Raw genomic sequence first — 25,670 nt, 5'->3', positions numbered from 1 at the left:
GTTCAGTTTGAGCCAGCAGTTCAACCTAGAAAGGCTAGGGAAGCCAGGAGCTGAGAGGAGTCTCCCTCTAGCCAAGGAGGGAGATGGGCCTAGCTGCCGGGGAAGCCTAAGGGTACCTAGAGTGAGGCGGGGCTGGGGAAAGGCCAGAGGGGTTGGTGAGCTCCAGGCCAGCAACTCCCCAGTGTGCAGGGCCTTGTTCAAGGCCCCACAGAGGTACTGGGTTCCAGAGGAAGGCAGCCGGTCCAAACCTCCCTTGCCTATGATGACTGGCTTGTACAGACTGCAGTTGGCCCCAGAGAAAGGGGGCTAGATGGTGACTGGCAGTAGCCCATAGGCTGAGGCCCAGTGGGCATAGAGGATGTGGGAGGATCCCCAGGGAGGGGAGACCCAGGAAGCGTGTGGGGGTATTGCAAGGGGGCAACACCCCAAGTAAAAGGGCACTGGGGTCCGGAAGGGACACGTGGGCCAGCGATGGCAGGACACCAGCAGAGGGTGCTCCGGGGCTGGAAAGAGCTAATTCCCTGGACGACCGGCAGGCGGTGCCACAGGGTGAGTCCCGCCCCATCACATAGACATTATGGGCCTAGTGAGGAGGGTGCTCCATCTGTCTTTACACACCAACACCCAGATCTTCATTTGTATCCTTTGGCCAGCATGTCCCATGCAAGGTGTGAATAACTGACTCCCTTGTTCCTGTCTGAAACAGCAAATGAAAAGCCTCTTTCTGGAAGTGATGGAGCCTCCTTTTCAAAGGGAATCTCAGTTAGGAGATTAGTGAAAGTGGGTCTGAATTATAAGTGAGAAACAGGTGGAGTTTCCAGGTATCTGGAAAAGGTAATAGGTATTCTTGACTTTTGTAGCAATACAGGCCCCTGTACTAAGAAAGCAGTAGTAAGAACAGACCCAACTTTCACACCAGTGTCATCCAGGGCAATCTTATTCCTTGAATAATAGGAGATGTATAGACAGCTAAATAAATTCTTCAAAACACTTTCTTCTACCGAAGTTTTGAAAAGTAGACGTCTCCCCTCGGAAACTCATAGACGTTCAATGCATACCTGTGGGCCTGTACAAATAACTGAGGCCTAATTGGATACACAAAAATTCATGTGCAGTTGGGGATCTGAATATACATGCAACTATACTGCAATTTAAATGAGAGTGCAAACTGAATGATACAACTTTTACATGATTATCTAGGTTCCTAACTAGATATTTACACCTGCCAACATCTGACTTGTATACATGGTCGTAGCAGTTGCATGTACAAGTGCAGATGTGGAATGTTATTGTATTTATTTATTTGGATCTATAACAATAATAGAAAAGAGCCCATCCAAGAGCACTGCGTGCCCTGCCATTATTTAGATATACAAATTAAACAAACCTCAGAACCCTAACCCAATCCACCCTTTATCAATTCAATAACAAACCAGTATTTCACTCCACTACATGTCTTACCCGTCTATATCCTGCCATCTTCAAATGCTTGCACCAATTGTACACACATTATTTTCTGGGCATGCATTTTTTTTCTTGGCATAAGTGAATTTCTGCATTTTAAAAAACGGCTCTGTATATCTGTCCAATTCTTGGCCTTTCTACTGATGCAACCAATAAGTGTATGGATTAACAACAGTTATGATGGTGCTTTGGATGCTGTAGAGATCTGCTGTTCTCTAACGAAAGAAAACACCAACAATATACTGATTCCATATATTCCACCTTGGGAAAAACTTTGAGTCAGTATTGACCTAGGATGGATTTGAATTAGTGATTTAGAGTTGAAAGGCTCCTCAACTGATAACTAGTTATCTGAATCCTTCCATTCTCTGGGCTCTAAAACCTATGGCTGTAGACTAGTCATCAATTGCTATAGAGAATTGTTTGCCTCCCCCCACCCCGCATCCTCCACAGTCTGATTTTGATCCTTCCATAATGGCATGAAGGTTACAGTCTAATATGATGGTGATCAATCTGACAACTTTGAAATCCACAGTGGTGTCAAACAGGCATGTCTATCAACACTCTTCATTCTTTTCTCCGCTGCTTCACCTAGCATTGAGGGTGTACATTGACATACAACATCAGGTGGAAAACTGTTCAAAATTGTACTTATCGGAGAAAAAAGCAAAGTCAAACACCTGCTGATAAGAAAGTTGGTTTTTGGTGACAATGCAGTGCTTATCGCACACAGTGAAGAGGAGTTTCAGCAACTTTGCAATAGCTTTGTGGTACTTTGTGATGAATTTGGACTTAAGCAGCAGTCTAAAGAAGACAATGATGATGGCACAAGGTGTGTTGACTGCTGCAGTGATTTCAATAGCTAACCCCATGATAGAAGTTGTGCACAAGTTCTGCTATCTATGATCAACTGTATTGGATCCCTTATCTCTAGATGACTAGCTTAATTCTCACATCAGAAAGGCAGCGACCACGTTCGGCTAACTGACCAAGTGTGTACGTGGGATAACATTGAAAACCAAGAAACAGGTCTACCAGATGTGCATTTTGAGCATTCTTCTGTATGGTGGCAAGACCTGGACTACCTGCAGCAGGCATGAGAGAAGGCTAAACACCTTCCACCTTTTTATGTTGGCTGTATTCTAAATATCAAGTAGGAAACAAAACAAAGTCCATGAGAAAGTAAAATTGCCAAGTCTAGTCCCTACTCTCAAATACAGATGTCTCTTTTGGCTTTGTCATTGGATGGACATTGGACAGATTCGAAAGGATCTCCTGTGTGGAGAACTTGCAGATGTTCCAAAGCCACTGGGTTGACCTAGCCTCAGGTTCAGGGGCATTTGCAAGAAGAAATTGAAAACTTTCAGCGTCAACACCTCAAGCTGAGAAGATGCAGCTTTGCTAGCTGGAGTGTTGCACTGTGCCAGGGAGTCAAAGAGCCTACAAGAGGAAAGCAAAGAGAGGAGAGTACAGTAGGCCTCAAACTAGTAGCATGCAGGTTTCATCCTCTGGCCTTGCGCCTTGTGCCTGAGCTATTTGTGGCAAGAACGGTTGCTCAAGAACTGGACTTTTTAGCCACTCGTGATGCTGCAGCATGACAGAGTAACTGAATTGCTCCGGCGCTTACACCAGCGTCTTTCAAGATGAATGGTTGCCATCTGAGCACACCTGGTATTAGTTCTGAGAAATAATTCCATAACTAAAAAGAGATGTTACAGCTGAGAGAGGAAAATTGCCACAGGAAAGGGTTTGGAATGGCAACGTAGGAGACTACTTGACATTAAAAACAAATTGATTTGTCTGTAGAAGTCTGAATGCATACCACAATAAATCTGTGGCACAGAAGGTGAAATCCTGGCCCTGTTGATATCAGTGGGGACCAGGATTTCACCCTACTGTACTATAGGCAATTCTGAAATAATGACTTTCTATAGGTTAATATGAGTTGTTTATTACAAGTACAAGAATATGCCACAGAAGAATGTACCGGAACAGAAAATAAGGCCCTGATCCTGCAAGAAACTCCGGGTAGACAGAATCCTTTCAGTCAGTGGGACTGCGTATGGATGCAGCGTCCACCACCAGAATGTTTATTGCAGGATCAGGACTTAAATTGCCAATTTTTTCAGATAGATTTCAATGGGCATTAGGCATTTAACCTACTTAAGTGCTTTTGAAAATCTTACTAGCCATCCATCTGCATCTTAGGTGCCTAAATACCCTTAGAAATGCATCCCCAAGTCCTTGAGGCTTCCTTTTTAATTTGTTTCCTCCTCATTTCCTTTTTTATATGGTAGGACTAGCACCAATGATTGATGGTCATGAAGAGCTAGGAGTTGTAAACAAATATGGACCATATTTTTAAAGGGGATTCTAATTTTGTGCTACTAATTTTGTCCCTGCAATCATCTAGAAATGCAATTCTGGGATGGCAAATTATCATATACTGAGTCTTAACCACATGATTTTCAAGGTCAGGTAGGTAGGTAAATGTCAATATGTTCTCATTTGCGCCCAGAAATAGATGCTAAATTGGAGGTGAAAAATTAGAAACTTTTTTTAAAAATTAGGTGAAAAATGTCAGCAATACTGACACCCCTATTATTATTTACTTAATACCATAAGTGTGCATGGCACTTAATAGACAACTATCAGTCAATGTAGATAGGCTCTGCTATAGGATACATGAAGGTTCCATACCAAGATAACATCAATCTAGGAAACAAGAATCTAGGAAAAGTTATTTTTAGTAATGATTGTCTCATGAGTTTCTGATGTCTCATGAAAGATTTCATTCTTATAATATTTAAATAGTTTCTCATCTTCCATATTGCAATTCCTTTGTGGCAAGCAGCCAGAGCATGGAAACTTGTACCACTCTCTTTCCATTGGAAAACTGAAGAGACCTGAATTTGTATTATAGATCTGACAACAATAACAAGAAAAATCTTTGAGTACATTTAGTTTTACAAGTTTATAAGAACTATATTAAATAAAAATGGTAGGTTTAGAAAACAACATAATCTATTCTAGTCAGGTTAATTGAGGTACCTGAGCATCACTGAAGTACCAGCACTCATATAAAACGAGAGGTGCTCTAGATAGAGATTCTAGGGTATGTTTTCCATCTTCCCATACTGAGGTAATCAATGGAACTATATTGGCGACAGCTGGGAGGGAGTCACAGAGTTTGTTCACACATGTTAATTGTCAAGAAGGCATCAGAGAGAAATGATGGGCTGATGTAGAGAAAGGAACAAATAAGAAACAAAAAGCAGGCTGAAATTCAAATTCTGAGGATATAAAGCTAAAGTCATTTGTTGTTTAACCTCCAGCCAAATCTGACTCCAAGGAAAATCAAGCCAAATACTGTTTATTGTTGCCATGATGCTTATTCATACATCAATCATCCCCCTTTTAGATTATTCTATTTTTAAGGCATAACTTCCATCTGCTGTTTGATCTTCTACAGCATAAGACATTTAGCTAATAACAACATCCATCAAATCCCAACTTTCCTTTAGTGTTTAAACACTATCAACTCAGGACTCCATCCATCTTATCGTCATTGATTCTGATCAGGTACATCTTGTGAATGGTTAGGTGTGCTCCGGAACCATAGCCAAAGTTATCAATTTATTTTTAATTAGCAAGATAGCTTTGTTGTTATTGTGCATTGTTGTACTTCTGTAATGTCATAGGATTAATAATAGGGAACCTAACATTCTGTGGCAGTGGAATGAAACATATATTTTACCTTAGGGGAAGGCAAGACAATGATTTCACAACTACTGAAATGAGTGTAACTAGACAAATTTATGATGCGTTTGTTATTTGTGTCATTTTTTCAGTAGTTTGGATCTGTCTTCAGTCTCTCAGGGAATGAATGGTTATGTTTGCATGTCTCAGACAGAATGCCTAAACAAAACAGACTGAAGAATCACCATTTAACAAAGGTTTCAGAGTAGCAGCCATATTAGTCTGTATCCACAAAAAGAAAAGGAGTACTTGTGGCACCTTAGAGACTAACCAATTTATTTGAGCATAGCTGTAGCTCACGAAAGCTTATGCTCAAATAAATGTGTTAGTCTCTAAGGTGCCACAAGTACTCCTTTTCATTTAACAAAGGTTACACTCTTCAGAAGAGGGTGAATAATGGAAAATTTTAAAAAATGAAAATATTTGTTTGCAATTTTAAATAAATTCACTTTGGCAATGCTTATGTCCTTTATGCAAGCATTTGAGGGCAAATTTCAAAATTGCAGGGAAGATTATTTGCAGAAACTGAATTTTAGATTGGTACACACATGTATTTATTTTGGAAATACTTGCCTGCTCATTCAATCAGAGAACACAGTGTGACTTATCTGGCCAATTGCAGTAAAAACACACAGCTTGAATTTAGAATATCTGGAGTCAGTCCATAGAATAAAAAATTCCAAAAAAAATATTTTTGGCCAAAAAAAAAAAAAAAGGATAATGAATAAACCCAGGGAAATTCAATTGTCTTGTGGATGTTTTCCAAACACAAACAGAGGCTTAAGTTGTCAAATTATGTATTGCAAAGCTCTAATTATCTTACACCTCATGCTCATTGTATTACCTCAGCTACTGTACGTTCATTTAGGAGGGAAGTAAATTCAGGACATTTACTGCACTCCCTTTTATGCCACAACAAGATAGCGCTTGAATTTAAATGAGAAAAAGTGCATTTACTTTTCTTTCCTGGCTCTCCAATAAGAAGTCCCTGAAGAGGCGAGCTTGGCTGGTGGTGTTCAGTGATTTCTCAGATAACAAGAGCTTCACATTTCTGTGGAATTCCCATTTGCCAGTGAGCTGCTGCTGCCGCTCGCCTGATTGATATATGACTGCAATGGCACTTTTCCATTTGACATTCTCTCTCCCTCTCTCGCTCCCTCGCTCTCGCTCAAACAACAGCCCTAACTTTTGTGTGTTGCAAATATAAAAGGCAAGCCATGTGACAGAGGGACAGAAGAACAAAAGCATTTGGAAGTAACAGGACCTCTCTTTCGCTCTCAGAAGAGTGTGAGGGAAGGAAGGAGAGGCACATTTTCCAAAGGTAAGCACACAAATAAGCACTTACTCATATTTTGGGTATTACTAAACTGAGCATTTAATTTATTTATCTGACAAATACATGTTCTCCAAATAGCATGTTTGAAATAAAGTGTATTCATTTAAAAAATGACTTCAGTTTTACTACCTACATCATCTTATTATTATTTCCTTAATTACATGTCTGTCTGAGGATGCCTATGTGAAATCTCTGGGAAGAAAAACAGGCAGTGTACTGTGGTTTTGGATAAAATGATCAAATACGTTTCTTTCTGTAACTTTGCATTGATTCTCATTTGTATGAATTTGGGAGGAAGGGAGGCACTCGATTCTGTCCTGAATTCATAGAAAGAACTATAGTATCTCCAGGACTGTCTTTGTCCCATTACAATAGAGCTCTATGGACACAGGCAAGCCTGCTAGTTTCAAATGGAACTGTTTACTTTTATTACTACTTATATATGCTGCTCTCTTGCCAGTCATCTGCCAGAGTGCTTAGAATAATTTGAAACAATAGGCAATATTTATTTCTAGCTTTGTGTGTCATGCTTTGCAGGGGCAATTTTAATTTGCACATTATTATTTAACCAAACTTCTGGGAAGCTTTGCCATGGATTGCATAGCACTGGTTATGGATTAGGATGGATTTAATGTACATATTTGATTGGCTAAAAGCGACGAGGAAATCCACAGTGTTTGTCTTGGCTGGAGCACAGAGGGGTATATTTAGTAGTCAGCTTACCCCTTCAGCACAACAAATAATGCAGTGTGGATGTGTGTTCAGTAGCTCCAATTGGAGGATGCTAAGGCAGGGCACTGCTTTCAGTGACAATCTACAAGACCTCAAAACGCTTGCCAGGAGGTATAAAGGATCTTTCAGTACACTGAAATCATTGCTTTGCAGGGTAAAATTTCTCTTTAAGAAGAGTGTCACTGTAAGAAGCATGAACATAACTGTTGTCTATGTGCTTGGGACAAAAGAAGACTATAGCTGTGAACCGAATAATATATCAGAATACAGTATAACTGGCGTCCATTGTAATGGATAAAGTCCAATTAGAACTTGATTAAAGAAAAAAATCCCACGTAGCGACGGAGATTCAGGTGAGCGCAAGAATTCTGGGAAGGTTGAAATCAGCAGATTAAATAGCAATAATCACACTAACAGAGATGTACAGCTGAAAATGTGGAATTCCATTTTCACCTTAATTATATTAATGAAATTACCTGCAATTCATGAAGCAGCCCTGCAAAGAAAGCTTGGGTGAGAAAAGTGTTTTACATGGGTTGACTATTCATTTTTGAGAGAAAGAGAGAGAGAGAGAGAGAGAGAGAGAGAGAGAGAGGTGGTTTGGCAATTAGGGCATGGGACATGGGGCCAGAATTCTAATCTCGTTCTGAAGCTGATTTAAACTCTCTACTTCAATTTCCTGGTCTGTAAAAAAAAGGGCATAATAGTACAGCTCTACGGTACCTACCTCATCGGGGTGTTGGGAAGGTTCATTTGTTAATATCTGTACTGCTTTTTAAAGAAGAAGAGTGTCATATGGCTGCCAAGTATTATTAGCAATTTGTAGTAACTTCCAATGCAACCTGTCATAACTGGTGCATGCAAGGGACAGTGTGTACTGGAACTAAAGAGCACATTTCAAGTGATAAATTAAAACAACAGGTTTCAGAGTAGTAAGTACAAATTCACTTCATACCAGTGCTGCATCATGTAATGATTTCCTAATGGAAGCAGCCCAGATGCCTGTTAGGGTCACTACATGTGGGTATAACAGATACTGTTCTGGCATTTGTCCTTATTTATAAGAAAAACTTGTTTTCGTGGACTCTACTTTTTTCATTGCTAGTACTACTCACTTTGCTCAGATTGTGACTCATGCTAATGAGCAGCTATGCACATGAATAGCTCCATGGACCTCAATGAAACTACTTTGGTGAGTAGCTGCTTACCAGCTTGAATTAGAGATTCACAATCTGGCCCATATGACATATAAAATGACATTCTCTTGCTGGAATAATGAAATCTTAGTTCTAGGATAAATATCTTATTGAGTATCTTTCAGATAAAACATAAAGGGGATTAAATAGATTTTGTTGCTACAAGTTTACATAATGAAAATGGAATTTTATTATTATGAAGCCAATTAACTATGGATGTCAGCCAGCTACTGTGCCACTCTTTTATGAGATCATTATTCAGATCATCGCCTGCCAGTGCTGCTTCTTAGAATTCAGTTTTTTCACACACCACTTATTTTTAAACAGATGCATGTATGTAAATTACCCTTGCTTGGATAGCATAGCAATATCACCATTCATTATATCCAGTACTGTTTACTGTTTATAGTAGTAGTTTTCCATTCAGCCATCTAAGCATGGGTAATCTGCACAGTAGCAGTCGGTCTAACCCACATAGGTTCAGATGTGCCTTAGGGGTCAATGAAATCACCAGGTTATCCTTGCCTTCTACTTTGATTGGTGGGATTGCAACACCATTCCTTTAGGTGGGAGGGATGTAAGGCACGCTCAATGACTCATTCAACAAGAAGTGCTCATGTAGTCAACTCCATTCATTGTATCCCCTGAGGTCTGATCACATCACCTCTCTGATTTATCTGCTCTGAAAAGAACGAGGAAGTGACAAGCTTGAGATTGTTCCTGAACCTGGATGTCTCTGACACGAGCTTGCAGTGCAGTGCTGTTGTTAAGTCATCAGGCCATTTATCTTTACAAATGTTATAGTAGATTTAAAAAAACAAACATATTTTTCAAATTGAATTGAATTGAAAGTCCCTGTGCCTCTAATACCTTGCACTTTGGCCATTTTCGGGAGATAATTGGCACTCTTGGTTTTAGTACCATAGGAATGATCATTCTGGATTGGACCACTGGCCCAGTTTATTGGGTATTCTGTCTCTGGCAGAAGCTAGAGCCATCTACTTCAAAGGAAGGTATCAAAAACTCCGTAGTGAGCAGCTATGTAATAACCTGCCGACAGGGAAAGTTTCTTCCTAACTTCATCAGTTAAAGGTTGGTTTATGCCCTGAAGCATGAGGGTTTGTAATCCTTCCAAAAAGTCTTTAAAAATCTTTATTATTATAATGCTGGATGCTCACATTAGCTGTATAAATGGCCAAAACTTTCTTGAACCCTTCTTAGTTCTTGGCCTCAATGATACCTTGGGGACTCGAGTTCCACAGGCTGGTTGTATGTTGTTTGTATGCTGTAAGCGTGTTTCCTTTTCATCAGTTTTAAATTTGCTGCCTTTCAATTTCATGGAATGTCCTCCTGTTCTTGGCTCATGTGAGAGTGAATAGTAGTGCCCAATTCAAATTCTCTCTACCCTTTGTTATTTTGTTTACTGTTGTCTGACTTTTCCACTGGATGCTTATTGCATTCTAACTCATGTTAATTCCTGGATAAAAGTTTGGATGCAATCAGATTAATTCATTCACATGTCTCTCTGCGGATGACCGGATTGTCCTAATTTCCCACAATTCTGTACACGCATGTTGAGAGGTGCTGTCTCCTGCTCTGACTCTGATCAGCTGTTATTTCCTTTTTATCTGTGTCAGTGTGGAACATATTAACATTTCTCAGTAATGGTATGTTTGGAATCCCTCTGATGCCCCATCTCTAACTTAGCAGAACAATAAAAGCAAGGTTGTAGTAAGCCTTTGAGCAGCTGGCAGTCTATATATTCCTTCTTTTTTCACATAATCCAATTCAAATAGAACTCGGGTAGCACTGGTACTACCACTTCTAAACACCATCAGCTCTCATCCTATTTACTGGATTTATACGGCGTGGTATATCTGACTAGAGTCCCCGTCTATTGTAGGCAACATAGTCTGTCTTCCGGTATCACACCATTTGTCTGCAAGAGTACTTAGACCAGCTGATATAAGGGAAACACAGCTATGAGAAATTCCACAAGACCAATATTATTCTAGTAACGTGTTTTTTTACATCAATCATTGTTAAGGTTTCTGCTGCTGAGATCTGCATGCGTATTATAACGGAGCTGTAAACCACTTTAGAGTGGCAATGTAGAGGCGGTGTGGGTTATGCTGCCCTTTAAGACATGGGAGTTTAGGATTGGAGTTAATGCTCCAGCTTTGGTTTGGCAAAGGTTAAACATACCAGGACAGTGATACTTGCATCACTGTCATAGCAGTGGGATTCAAATTGAGTGGGAACTAGATGGTCCTCTTATTACAATGCATGAATTGCTATCCTGAGCCAAATCCTGCAGTTCTTAATCAGTTTTTTATTCACTTGGTCAAATTCTTATGGACACTAATGGGAATTTTTCCTGAATAAGGACTGAGAGTATTAAGGAGTACAGGATTTGGACCCGAACATGTTAGGGAGAGGATAGAAGAAAAGGTGTTTCTGATGGCTGCTAATAACTAAAGATCGGAATCTAAAAATAAATAAATAAAATCACATCTTTCTGAACAGGCATCTAGCCTAATAAATACCATAGAATCAGAAATTCCCATCTCTTTGTAACACTCCAAAATAAACCATACACATGTTTGAATGCCGTCAAGCAGTGCTAGGCCTCAGGGCAACTTTTAACTCTGTCAACAGTATTTTTTCATGACATTATTATTACTATTTATTAATTGTATTACCATCACACCCAGGACCCTCGGGGCACCAGGACCCCATTGTGAGAGGCACTGTACAAATATTATGTTGAGCTGTTAGACTAAAGTAGAGGCAATTATAGAAACTAAAGCCAAAGTAAAAGTTTGGATGTGAATATTTTCACTAGGAGAACAGACACTTGTCTGAGTTATTGTAAAGAAGTGTATTCAATGCAGGGCTAGAATTCCCTATTAAAAAAAAAATCAATCCTATGCACCGAGCTTCACCCATAAATGATGCTGTTCATTTCCTCTGTACTAAAAAGTGTGAAAATGTATTCTTCCCTTTACTTTTCCTCATTGTGGGAGCTGGATCACCCTTTACTAAACTGCCCCAAATTCATTCAAAATTAGAATAATACAAGTATACAAGTTTAGTGCATCTCTATCAAAATTAGCACTTGCCTGAGGCTTTGCCACAAAGCTCGACCAGCTCCTGGGCTGTAATGGGAGTTATTGTATACAAGTCACTAGGGGAATCTATTTAAAGACTCCTGGCATCATGAAGGGAAAGGGTAAAAATACAACCCCTCTTTTGTCCACCAATGGTTTTCTTTGGGAGTATATTAAAACCCTTTCTACATTTCTGTCTGGCTCTGTCCACTGGCAGTGTGCCAGCTCATAGTACCCACTTCTGGTCACCATTTCAAGACTGCAGTCACGAAGGACTGTATCTGTTTCCCACAGCAACTAAAGGATGGGCAATACCCCTGCAAACTTAAAAAGAATGCTATTCAGCTGGTTCCAGAGCTATTCACCTTAGTTTGGCCCACTTCAGGCACTAGGCCCCAAACCTGTAAACACTTATACTTTGTCTTTGGTAGTAGTATTGTTAAATTCAATGGCACAACTCATGTTCATACAGTTATGTGTATGTGTGTTTGCAGCACGGGGATCCCTGTGCTATATTTGCTGCAAATACTGTTCACTTTTCCCTCACTCCTCTCAGTGTAATATGACAGTGTCGTTAATGTTTCTAGTCCACGTGTATGCACTGGTATTTTGAACTGCAATATTAGAATAGCAGATAAGCCTTGAATCAGAAAATGAAATCTGTGAGGTTTCTTTCAATTACTGTCATAACATTCAAGTTTCTGAATCTTCAGCATTAGAGTCCATCATTTCTTCCCATTTTTAAAAGCCCAGCATTCTACATTTACTGTTTGGTACGATGAAAATTATGGTACCGTCGCAGTACTGCTAGAAGATGTATTTCCTTTGCTAGAGGAGACGATCCTTTAGCCCATTTACCTTTCTCCTGTCTTTATTTGTCTTTCAAGCTCTTATTTTCTCTGCTCTGGCTTTTCAATTAGTGGTCTTTTCCTTATTGAGCCTTTGTGCCTTTTTCACTATTCCATTACACTGGTTTTCTGCTGGTGGCATTGAACTCAAACTGGTACAAGAGGATGGAGACTGAGGCTCTCGGTATCCCTCACTAGATTCCTAATGATACCGAGACGGACTTTCAAAAATCACAGTGCTCAAAAGGCTTTAATGTGTCTAACATTTTCATCATTCCATAGCAGGGGGCTTTAAAAAGTATTTTAAAATGAGTAGCCTCTTTTTCTACAGTTGCTGGACCTGATTCTCAGTTACGCTAAGGCCATTTTGTATTACAGGGCGTTAAAATGGAAGTAAATTATTTATACCCAACATACGGCCCTTTACATGGCTAGGGCATTGTCAGTTGTCAAGTGGCCTTAGTGCAAATGAGAATCAGGCCCACCAACTTCAATATATTAAAAACAAAATCATGGTAGGAATGTTGAAAAGCAGACTACCGAGGAAAATGAAATCTGTTTATTAAAACCGGAGCAGGGGTAGTCACAGAGAGCAGAGTGGGCAGAAATCAGCAGATATGACCTTCACATTTGGACTGTCTAAACAAATGTGCATTATTAAAAGCAGTGATACTCAGACTGAGTCTTGCAAGCTGCAAGTGCCTCTTTAATGTGTGTCCTGCCGCTCTTTGCAGCCCATGATATTAAAGCAATGTGATTTCATTATTAACCAACTGTAGTTAATAGATACTCGGTCAGCTATTCTGCGGCGAGAATTATATATATATATAGTAAATAAAACTATGAATTCACACTACTGTGGTTCTTTTGGGTAACATTGATCACTAATTTGGTTCCTGAACCACTGAGGGCTGAGTATTGCTGATTGAAATGTTGTATACAATAGGTAAAATCCTTGCTCCATGCAATAAATGGCAAAACTCCCATTGACTTCAATGAGGCAGGGATTTCAACCAAAATTTATCCTGGATTGCCATTTGTCAGTGTGGGGCCAGTATCTCAACTGATGTAAATGAGTATAGGCCTCGTGACATCAATGAAGAGATGCTGGTTTACACCAGCAAGGATCTGGCCTCAGATGTTTAATTTGGTATTTGCATACATTTCAGGTAGGGGCGAAAAACTATCTAAGTTGTGAATGGAAATCTTTTTTATACCATGTCAGTTCTATATATTCACCTGTTTCATGCTGAGTGTAGCACAGCTGATTTAAGATGACCTCATTGGGCATTTTAAAATTTGACTCCAACACAGGACAGGGGTTTTGACTGCACTGCTAGGATCACATCCCTGACCATATAGAGACTTGTAGGGCATAACAATTTGAAATGCAAAAATAAATAAATGGAAGGACAGCATCATCTATTTATAAAACTAAAAAAAACTCTCTGGGTCCATAGAAGTCAATGGGCATTTTGCCATCAATTTAAGGGAGGGCAGGATTGAGTACAATATTTTAAAATATAAATGCATATTCACGGAAGCAGACATATGCAATGACTCCCACCTTAAGTGGATAACTACTGAAAGAATAAATCTGGTAAGGGGGAAATTCTGCTGCTGCTGCCCCCTTGTGGTGATAGAAGGACCAAGTGCAGCAGTACAGTGGTGGGAGTAAGGCTATAGAGATGCTGCAGCTGGGGACTCTGCAGCCATCACAAAGCTGAGTCCCAGTAGCTCACTGTGGGAGCATACAGGGCAGGTTGGAGTGCAGAGTTGTGGAGGGCCTTCTATAAGTCTATCAGCCGCATAGATCAACTAGCCACAAATCCAGTTTATGGGGGCTCAACGGGCTATGCCACTACTGGGGGCTAATTGACTGTAACAGCAACTGTGGAAAGGGGTATGGTTATCCCATGTCCTGCTTCTATCTATCTCAACGTCTGTATAATTTCACTCTCCCTCCAATCCCAAGCCCATTTAATTGCTCTTTGCATGGGAACTGAGAATTGCACCCTAAAAGAATGAATTATGATGCAACTTGATAATGCCTATTTAACTGGCCTCGCTCTTGAAATAATTATAGCTATATAAACTATATATTATATAATTTAGACAGCCTAACTAGTTCCATTCTCACCCAGATTTGGGGAGTTTATAACTTTCCAAAACTTTAATCTTTTTGATGTAAGCTTTTCCAGGCTTAATAAAATTGCCCGTAAGTCATTAAAAAAAAAAAAAAAAAAAGTCTGACCAAAATCAGTGCATCATTTCTGAGTATAAGAACAGTGAAAAATATATTTTTTATATAATAACGAAAATGTTGTGACATTTTTTGTTTCTGTACAGCTGTAGTGTTGACACAACTCTGAGTAGTGTCTTGTCTTTTGCTGTGTACACAACAAACTCAAAATGAAAGAACCACATGGCATGATGGGATCCAAATAACTGTGTCTACTAAATATACCCAATATGCAAGGCCTCAATATGAATACAAACTGCTGCTCTGGCTGCGTTCTGCCAGCTTCTAAAACCTAGAACACACTGAGTGCCACTAGAAGGCTCACAAACTCTTAAAAGGAATAATACCAAAGTCCTGTAATACTACAAGCAGGGAATTTAAATTTGGCAGGGAACTAGCCTTTATTGAGAAGTGCTTTTGACTGCTCCATTGAAAACTAGTTTTAATCAGATATTTTTCAGGTATGAGTTCATAGCTTTAGTTTGTTTTTTAAAATATGTACTTCTACATACATCCAAATTAAAATGTAACTTCTTGTTCCAGTGTAGCTGTGTCTCCAGGATTTCCTAAGATAGTTGCTCCCCTTTTATCACTTTATTAGAGCTATATTAATACAAACTGAGAGCTATATTACCATTTTGCATGGATAGTGTACTATGTTGGTACAAATAATGTGTAGGCCTCTTCTTCCTGTCCCCTGCCTATCCTGTCCCAGGACAGAAAGGTATGCAGGGGCCCCAAAAAGGTGGGGGTAGGGAACAGTTCCATGCAGGCTGCTGAATTTGGACACAGGAGGGCCTAGGTCTGTGTATACTGATGACTACAGGAGACTTCAGTTACAGGTAAGTGATCTCTGTGTGGACAATGTGGAGGGAGATTCTAAAATATCCTTTTATTAACAGATTTTCTCCTTTCCTGTTTTTCCCCCTTCATTCCAATCTATTACTTTCCATGATACTGGCTTACATGAGTCGTGTTTTTCTAGTTAGTCTCTGTGTCCTCCAAGCATCTCTTAAAAAACAGGGAGATGGGCCTTCACAAATCAAGTCTGGACTTTGAGTCTTAGCCATAGTTATTAACTTCAACAGTCATACCACTCTACATGCAAAGCAATGTGAAGACATGGAAGGCAGCTCGTAGGTGGGAAATGTGTTGGGACCCATATAGTGGAAATTGAGGCCCTCTGGGCATATATTTACTGGGGGTGCAAATGGGGGTGTGGGGTTAGAGGTAAATGTATTTGGGTGGAGAGGGAATTTCTGGGTGAGTAATACAAGTTAATTATTTTGGAGAGAGACCTTTCCAAGAACAATATATTGGCCAGCTTGGTTATGTTAGGTAAGCAGAGGGAGCTAAGAAGAAGAGTAAAAGACTGCGTGCTCTATTCTTTATGATAAATAATGCTCAGGGATCATCTTAATGACAAACAATGGCACATTCCTATTCTATGCAGGGATCAGCTCAATGTCTTGGATTTCGTTCATATCTTGCTAAATTCTCGGCAAATGTTTCATTGACATCAGTAGGACAGTTCACAAACAAATCTGAGTTCCTAAAGACTTTAGGGTTTTAAATTTTTTCTTTGCTTGTACAATATCTCTTTTTCAATGTCAGTTCTCGTCAGCTGAAAACCATTTGCTTGGGAAATATCTCAAGGCAAGGGAAAGAGTTGGTGTCTGTAACATATGCAAGTTTACATTAAAGTTATCCTTCCTTTTCTTTATCAGCAAGTGAACATTGCCGTGAAAGCAAAAAAGCATTTTTTCCCTTACATCTAATACAAGAATAGCCCGACTAATATTTTTCACATTTTAGAATTACATTTCTTTGTAGGTAGAGACTTCATGTGTCCAGGTTTAGCCTGAAGAACATTGGCTGCAAACTTATATAAACTCTGGAACAGCTTACCACAGCTATGCATTCGCCTTTCTTTACAAAAGTGTAAAAGCAGCCTCTAAGACTACACACAAACACTTAGTTCTGCAGTTCTTCGATGCCTTTCAATTTCATTTCATATTGAAATCTTTTTAACAACATCCTTTAAACAAAATAGTCAGCAAAGCAGAAAGGCAATAAAAACCCACGTTATATTATCAAATGGGCAACAAGCTCTGTGAGAAATACTTTTTTTATCACATCAACTATATCTGTTCAGAAAGTCCACCTATTTTAATGCTGCTTACCAGCTTCCTTTGCTATCTAAAGTTATGTTTAGTCCATCAGGTTATATCTCTAATAAATATAAAATTAAATGGCCAGCTCAAGACTATTGGCTCCATAACAGATCTTTCAAGGGATTGTGATGGAGAAGTTTAGGGAAGTGTCATACTTACCTTGTAAGGACATTGTTCCAGACAGTTTTGGTGGGGGTGCTATGTTCTCTTGTCCAGGGGATTTCTCCTATTTTCCAACATGGACCAGAAATCCAGATGACCATGTGGCTATCTGTGTGACTTCATCTGCAGATATGTATTCCCAAAGCATCACTGGGATGTACTTGGAGGTTATGCAGTTCAATGTATTTTTCAGATCTTGTTCCTTAAGTAATGGCAGGGAGAGAGTAAAGCTCAGGAAGCGCAACCAGATGAGCAAACAAGTAAAAAAAATTAAACCTTTCTGTGGGTGAATTTGGTGCTCATGAAAGTGAAGATCTAAGACCACTAACCAGAACCAGATATGTGGGTAGGTGCTCTGCAACCTTCCCTGTTGGGTATCTCTACACTGCAATTAAAAACCCCTGACTGGCCCATGCCAACTGGCTCAGGCTAAGGGGCTGTTTAATTGTGGGGTAGATGCTTGGGCTCAGGCTGGAGTTTGGGCTCTGGGACCCACACCTCCAAGAACCCTCAGCAGGGGAGGGTCCCAGGGCCTGGGATCCAGCCTGAGCCTGAACATCTACCCCACAATTAAACAGCTTCTTAGCCCAAGCCCTGTGAGCCCGAGTCAGCTGGCATGGGCCAGCCAGGGGTTTTTAACTGCCGTGTAGACATACCCTGAGAGCACACTGCTAATGTAACCTCAGCTTTGACCTGCAACATCCCTCCATTCCAGTCACAGGCCTCTCTTGAATAGAGACTGACGCTTATTCCAAATTGTGTGATGGCTTGTTGATGTGGATGTCTGACCACTAGAGACGGGGATGAGACCACCAAATACATTTTCACATGCTACCTGAGCCAGAATTTCCATCTTTTAATGCAGAAGATAGATTATTTTAGTCCCTTGAAATATGCCCTTCAGCATTTTAAGTGAAGGCAGGCTCTTTCATTCGCAGAAATCCTAAATTGTGTTACAAACCATCAGTATTGAAATGAACCCACTGGAGACACTATAAAGTAAAAAGCGTTGGTATTACTTGTGATAATGAAAGTTAATATCATCATTATTAAAATGATAGAGCAGTGCTTAAAGTAACAGGGCCTTGAACTTCTCCGTCATCATCTCGTATACTGTACCTACAGTGAAAATGATGTTCATGCAGTGAAAAATATTTTGGCTAGCAGAAATCCTGTGAGCCTTATTTATGTTTGTTTTTATCTTGCAGGCTTTTGGGGGGGTCAGGACTGTAATTTATGTTGTTTTTGTTCCAGCCACATAGAAGATTCTTTGATGGATTACAACCCCAACAAAACTCCAACTTAAAAAGAACAATGACAACCAAGAGACTTAAACCAGGTTTTTCATCTGCCTTGAAAGGAACTGAGTCCCAGCATTTAGAGTTCTTTTAATACTCTACCTCCCTCTGCTGTTATTATTGAGAAGTTCTTCAGCAATGGGAAATCATGTACTAGCGGCTTCAATTTCCATGCTCTCTCTTCTTGCAATAATGGGAGACACAGACAGTAAAACGGACAGTTCATTCATGACTGACTCAGACCCAGGTCGTTGTATGAGGCATCATTATGTTGATTCCATCAGTCATCCATTGTACAAGTGTAACTCAAAGGTAAGTACCTGTTTAAAATATGATACCAGGACTTCGTTATCAAGAATATTTCTGAAACCAACTAATAATAATTATTATTCTGATGTGAAATATTAGTACCAAAAAACGTAGAGCAGGAACCTGAATGCTTAGATCAGAAGTTTTGTGCTTTCTCAACAGCATAGTATGTGAACTTGTGCAAAATAGTTATCAGATTCACTTTTAAAAGGAGCAAGATTGAAGCTGAGTTGCTTGTACAGTGCTCCTAAGGTTGGAATCTCAGATCACCTTTCAACTTTCCACTCAGAGGGAATATTTGATTCTGAAGAAATGAGAAGAAATGGTGATATGTAGACAGATACCTGAGCCACAGAATTCACATCCAGATCTGAACTGTCCTTTGGTGTTGGGACTGTACCAGGAAACTTCCTTGGGAGATCTCAAAGTACTTTATCATGGAGGGCAGCATCAATATCCCCATTTTACAGATGGGGAAACTGAGACACAGAGCAGTGAAGTGACTTGCCCAAGGTCACCCAGCAGGCTGCTGGCAGACCCACGAATAGAATCCAGGTCTCCTGAGTCCAAGTCCAGTGCTCTGACCACTAGCTAACACTGCTCAGGATTTTGACACAGCCCATTACAGGGAGGGGTCTAGCTGTGAAGGTCATATCATCACTGTCCAAACTTCCTACAGACTCTGATCCAGTTTTGGTTTGGGTCAAGCTCAGTTAATATGGATTGCATAAAGACATGCATTTTGACAGGCTGTGCTTGAGGTAAAGAATTAAGCTATATAAAAGTAATGAAAAAGATTCTGAAAAACTTTACTCAAATTTTTTTAATATTTAGTTTCTCGTGATTTTTGCACCTCTCAATTTTGCTTTTCCACCAAATTTCAGAGGGATCACTACTTTTGGCTTAGGCTGTTTTGCATTCACTCATGTTTCTGTCTTTCATTTGAAATTTCAAGCTTGGAAAACTTTGAGCCAAAGTGTTATATTAGCCTCTGTATATAGTCTACATTAGCTTCTGACATGAATTATAAGTGAGGCACGAAGAAAGACATAGAGTGAGAGAACCATTACTGATCCCTTTCTCCCTGTCCTAATTTCCTTCGAAAAAGTTAGCACAGCGCGCATTCAAACATGGGGCCAATGGTCTGACCATTAGAACTGCGTGACTAACTGATTTTTTTGATTCACTGACTGAACCAAAAAATTGGGGGGACGGGGAACGGGAATAATTGTGTCAAAAGAAATGTTCCATTGTGTTTTTGAGGCTTTTTTAAACCTTTTTTTGAAAAATAAAATTGCCAAAAAATTCAAAACAAGAAGTCATTTTGAATAAAACAACAGAAACGTCATGTTGAAAATGTCAGTGTTTAATTTTTTTCAGAATTGTTGTTCGTTTTTCAACTGAAACAAGTTAGCGAATTCCACACAAACTCACAAAATGTTTAGATTGACCCAGATCTGCATTTTTTGGCAAAAATTTTGTCCAAAAATTTTCACCCAGCTCTGCTGACCACCCCGCTCTCTGTTGGCTGCTTGAATGGCCTCCTCCGCTCCCTGGATCAACAAAAGAGAAGAGGCCCTTCAAGCTCTCCCCTCAGTGAGTTTCCATAAATGCCCACAGTTGCTAATGAATAAGAAAGGGTTGCTTTATTAGGGCTGCCAGAAATACAAAGTGCAGTTCAAGTTACAAACAAAAGATGAGGAGTACTTGTGGCACCTTAGAGACTAACCAATTTATTAGAGCATAAGCTTTCGTGAGCTACAGCTCACTTCCTCAGATGAACACAACAGGTTCCCAACTCAGCCTGTAGGGCAATTCAGCACAGGAGTATAAAGGTGAGGCTCCGCAGGTCTCGGGCTGGGGATATTCCGATCAGGCTGTCCCTCTCCTGGAGGCAATCACATACTGGCCTGCAGATCGCCTGGAAAGAGTCTAGTCCTTTCATTCAGGCCTGTCCCCGGGTCCCCTAACCATCAGCCACAGCTTCTACTTGTCCCTCCTAGCCAGGCTGTCAGCCCTTCAACACCTAAAATGCCCAGCCTCAGCCACAGCTCCTAGGCTGCTGCTCCTGCCTACTAGTCCTGCTCATTCACAGCCTTTAATTCCCTCCTGAGCCATGTCCCCTCTGGCAGTCCTTCCCTTTCCTGTGCTGCAGGGATTTTGGAGCCCACCAGGATTAATTCCATTGCCAGTAAGGAGCCAGCAGTTTTCATTATATTATTGCTTGGGTGTCTCTTTCTGCTATGCCCTTACCCTGTGGGCATCCTGGATTGGAATGTATGAGTTTCATAATGTTGCCAGCTTTTGCAATTTTATTGTGACGTTTTTCTTAATCCCCAATGTTGGAGATGAGAGACCACACGAAAATCTCTGCTTTCACTTGAAAGCAAAAATTTCTAGTCCTCCAGGTGGCAGAGAAAAGCCAATGTGGAGTGAGTATACTGTAAAGACTCAGAAATCAAAAGGCAAATTTAGAAAAATTCATTATTTTTAAGCCAATGGCATGATTTTTTGTAGGGAGGCAGGGCTGTGACTCATGATTTTTCAATTTTTGAGGTTGACAATACTGGTTTCAGTCCAAGATCTTGCAAAGTTTATCTGATTTCTCTGATTGTAAATGGAATGTGTTCACACTAAATCCTTAGGGATACCAGCCCTTTTAATTGGATAATGCATTTACGGTCACTGGGATGATGTAGTGCTGCTTTCTTCTGGCCTCATTAATAGATTTATTATTTAACTATTAATAGAGTTGGGGGGACTATTTTGGCACAAAAAGGTTTTCTGATGAAAAATGAGTCTTCAAAAACAGAACTTCTTGCGGAACAATTGGTGACATCTTTGAAAGTTTTCATTTCGCAAAAGCTTCTATGACATCTTCATCTATTTTTTAATCAAAATTTTGTTTGCAATCGTTAAGTTCCATAATAATTTTGAAAATGGTTTTGTTAAACATTTGAATTTAAAAGTTTCTATAAAAATCTTGTGGGAACTTTCACGTAAGCTGGAAAATGGGTCCATTTCAAACCCTGCAAAATGGAATAAAAAAGAAAATTTCCTATGAAACTGGTTTTCAACCAGCTCATATTGTTAAGATATTGTAGATCCAGGACATTGCTACTGTGAGAGTGACTATTCTGAAGCTACCATACACTACTAGCACAGTATTAGATTCCCTTATGCAGATTGGCCTCAGAATCTGTCTTAAAATATGGTCTGATAAAATAGTAGTTTGAAATATATAGGTATGGTATGTTCTTTATATTTAGTGTAGAAACACTGAGTTTCTGTTGGATTAGCTGTGTGTTTTGTGTGTGTTTTTTACCCCTTGTACTGTTTCTTTGTAGAACACAGACGGATAATCTATTTCAACCATAGATTTGTGTCCTTTTTTCTGTGATGGCTTTGTTCCACTGCACACCTCCTTTTCTGCATAGTTCTGCTAATGGGCCTATATCCTGATCTGTGTTACCCTGCTACTGCATCATACAATCATCAAAATTAGAGATGGAAAATCCCTGTTAGGTTTTCTTCTCCATTCTGGGCTAATGCAGGATTATGTCCTAAAATATATCAAGTGCTTTGTTTTCACCTTCGAGGCTGCCAGTTGGGTCCATTTGGAAGGTGTTTCTGTGACACTTAATATGTCCATTGAATGCAATTCAGTTGATCAAATCCCATTTACTTGTGACCTCAACCAGATGTTGAACACAGGCCTCGGGACTGAGAAACTAACATAGTAATATGCTAAATACAGTATGTAGAAGAGACACCAAGAAGAGACACTAGAACAGGGGTGGCCAATCTGTGGCTCCAGAGCCACAAGCGGCTCTTCAGAAGTTAATATGTGGCTCGTTGTATAGGCACCGACTTCAGGGCTGGAGCTACACGTGCCAACTTTCCAATGTGCTGGGGGTTGCTCACTGCTCAACCCCTGGCTCTGCCACAGGCCCTGCCCCCACTCCACCCCTTCCCACCTCCTCCCTTGAGCCTGCTGTGCCCTCGCTCCCCCCCACCCCCCGAGCCTCCTGCATGCTACTACTAAATAGCTGATCAGGAGGTGCAGGGAGGGAGGAGGAGGCGCTGATCAGCGGGGCTGCCGGTGGCAGGAGGCTCTGGGAGAAGAGCCGGGGGGAGCTGATGCGGGGCTGCTGACATATTACGGTGGCTCTTTGGCACTGTAAGTTGGTAAATTCTGGCTCCTTCTCAGGCTCAGGTTGGCCACCCCTGCACTAGAAGGTTATTCAACCCTAAAAGACAAGGTTCTTCTATTTTGACCTAAAGCAAAGCATTTGTTTCAGCTCATAATGAATTGAATTCCCTGACCAGTCTTAGCTTCCATCTTACCTCTGCCACCAAGACTTATTGGACCCTAAGGCACGGAATCCCCAATGACTCTTAAATCAGTACCTCCTGAATTACTTTACTGTCATAAGGCACTCTTTCTGGATGTGCCAAAAGAGTGCTGCAAGTGACATCTGGGAATAATGAGGCCAGGCTGGATACAGACATACTGTAAGAAGAGTTTTTAGTGTATGGTTAAGATAATAGTGGTAGTGGAAAAAGATCCCATGAGATTTGCAGTAATCCCAGCTCGATGCCAGGCCAGAAGTACTATGGACGTAAAATTAGGACACATATTTCAGCATGTCCACCATCAGGCCCAGCCAGTCACGGGAAATGTGCAAATGAGAAATACTACCACTAATAAAAGCTTGAATTCCAAAAAGGATATGGTTTGCGTTAGGGAAAAGCTCTAGGCCCCTTTGTAATTATCTCTGAACTTGTTATAAGAACTACTCCCGCTCCTTGCAACCAACCTTCAGAATAGTTGAGTTCTGCTGACTGTAAGTTAGGATGGGGTTTTTGCTTAGCTCATCCAATCCCAGTACAGAGGGGCAATCATGATCCTCCCCGTCATTCCTATATTGCATTAGAAAAGTGGTACTGTACTTCCTAGGGTGACCAGACGTCCTGTTTTTAAAGGGCCAGTCCTGTATTTAAGCCCTCCTGCAGGTGTCCTGAGTTGTTCTTAAAAACGGGCAAATTGTCCCATATTTTCTGTCTCCCCCCCGCCCATCAGTACTACTGGCCAGATCCAGTTGTCCAGTGGGCAACGATGGGGGTGGGTATGCAAGGCTGGTGGCGGGGCAAAGCTGCAGCGCGAGGGGATGGCCACTCCCCCTGCTCGTCCTTCAGCACAGTCCCTCTGCGTGCCAGCTCTTGGCCAGCTGGGCTCCCCCTCATCCCATTTCTGGCCAGCGCTGGCTGCACGCTGCAGTGGCTGTTGTGTGTGGGCAGGCGCCAGGCAGCAGCCAGTTACGTGTCGCCTTGGCTGCCTACCCATCGGCCCTTTATGTGCTTCCCCTCTTGCTGTCCTCTCCCTGCTTTGCCCCTTCACCCCCGCCCCCGCTCTGCTGCTCCTCCATATTTCCCACCCCCCCAGCGGGGCGCGTCCCATTCCCAGTGCTGTGTGGGGAACCAGCCCCCGTTTAGAGCGCTGAGCTCACCAACAGCCTGGCCAGCAGGCTCCTTCCTTCCCCCACTGCCTCTGGCTGGGCCGGCACCCCAGGAAAACCCAAGACCCTCTGGCCCAGGGCACTGGCCAGGAGGAGTCGAGCCCTGTGTGTGCCAAAGCCCCGCACAGCGCTGGCACGGGGAAGCCTCTCCGCCCCTCAGCTAAGCTCTGGAGTGGCGGGGGTGGGTGGGGGGAGCAATTTCAGGCTCCACAGCAGCCACTGGGGCAGGGGTTTAGCACTTCAGCCCCCACCCTGGGTCCTGCCTCCATGGAACATGGGGCCGCACCATCCCCTAGGCACCCTCCCCTGCTGAGCCACCTTTCTGGCCGGGTTCACTGAAGCCCCTTCAGTCAGGTTCCCTGGGCCCTGGTGCACAGTGCAGCCTTCCTGCCCACACTGTAGTTGGATTAAGCTAGGTTATGTCGGTGGCCAGCAGCAGCCTGGAGGTATTAGCTGCCTTTCGACACTGTGAGGGCAGGAAGGGACAAGCTGCTTCCAGCCACACAGAGGGTGGGGGGAGGGAAGAGATGAGCTCTGCAAAGATACATACTAGGTTATCCCTTCCCCCTGTCCTCCTCCCCTGCGGCAGGAAGCAGCTCCAGTCCCTTCCATCCCACACAGTGCTGAAAGGCTGCTGCTGGCCACATTCTGGTGTGAACCTTGCAGAAATCCGGGGGCAGGGGGCATGTGACCCTGTGTGCCCCCTCCCCCCCACGTGTTGCCTCAGGAAGACATGGCACCAGGCACCAGGAGAAACGGGTCCGTCCAGGGGGCCCAGCCAGGTGTGGACGGCAGGAAGCACCAGGCAGGGAGGTTTGGGTTGGTCGATCACCCCCTTCCCCCCATGTGAGAGAGGTGTACAGGAGTGTGTGTATGTCTCCTCTCCTCATGTGTGTGTGGGGCATTTAAGGGGTGTATGTCACTCCTCCTCGTGTGAACCCTAAAGCCTTAAAGATAAGAAGGTAAATAAAAAGAATCCAACTACACAGTATTTCTTTTTAACAGGGGCTCAGTCAACTTGATTTTAATTTGAATGTTTGTACTGTGTAGTTCTGATTGATTGCCACTGAACTCACTTGAATACGAGTCATTTTTATTTATTTATTTATTTATTTACAGGTGTCCCATATTCAGCATAGGGAAATATGGTCACCCCAGTACTTCCGGAATAGCATTAAAATATGACATGTACATGGTTATGTAGGGGAGGAGGAGAACTCACACCTGGATATTGGGTTATAAAACACCCATATATTTCTACTAAATATATACTTACTCTATTAGTGTGCTGTGCCATCATATCATTACTAATTATTTAATGGAGTAATAATCTCTATTTCACTATAGTATACAGTGCAATAAACAGCTGCTGCAATTGATTAAATGGCAAAGCAAAGCTTCTGAAGTACATGCTATTTCCAGCTCATTTGCACACCTGCCAAAATATACTGGTGCTGTTTGGGAATTTAAGAGGAGTCGGTTAAGTTACAGGTTAGTCCAAGAGTTTAAAAGGCCATCTAA

The 25,670-nt window shown here is 41.4% G+C and overlaps 1 protein-coding gene across 1 annotated transcript in view; it reads left to right on the top strand.

Moving 5' to 3' along the window:
• Positions 1 to 6,296: 6,296 nt before the first annotated feature.
• Positions 6,297 to 25,670, top strand: part of NDP (norrin cystine knot growth factor NDP) — a 29,186-nt gene continuing 9,812 nt past the window's right edge. The window contains exons 1-2 of the mRNA XM_084625572.1: positions 6,297 to 6,544; positions 18,278 to 18,633. Of these exons, the coding sequence (XP_084481698.1) occupies positions 18,460 to 18,633 (174 nt within the window). The 5' untranslated portion in view covers positions 6,297 to 6,544; positions 18,278 to 18,459. The remainder of the gene's footprint in view (positions 6,545 to 18,277; positions 18,634 to 25,670) is intronic.

Source organism: Lepidochelys olivacea (assembly GCF_965140295.1).
Source record: "Lepidochelys olivacea isolate rLepOli2 genome assembly, chromosome: 1".
NCBI lineage: Eukaryota > Metazoa > Chordata > Testudines > Cheloniidae > Lepidochelys > Lepidochelys olivacea.
This window is presented reverse-complemented; position numbering and strand designations above follow the sequence as displayed.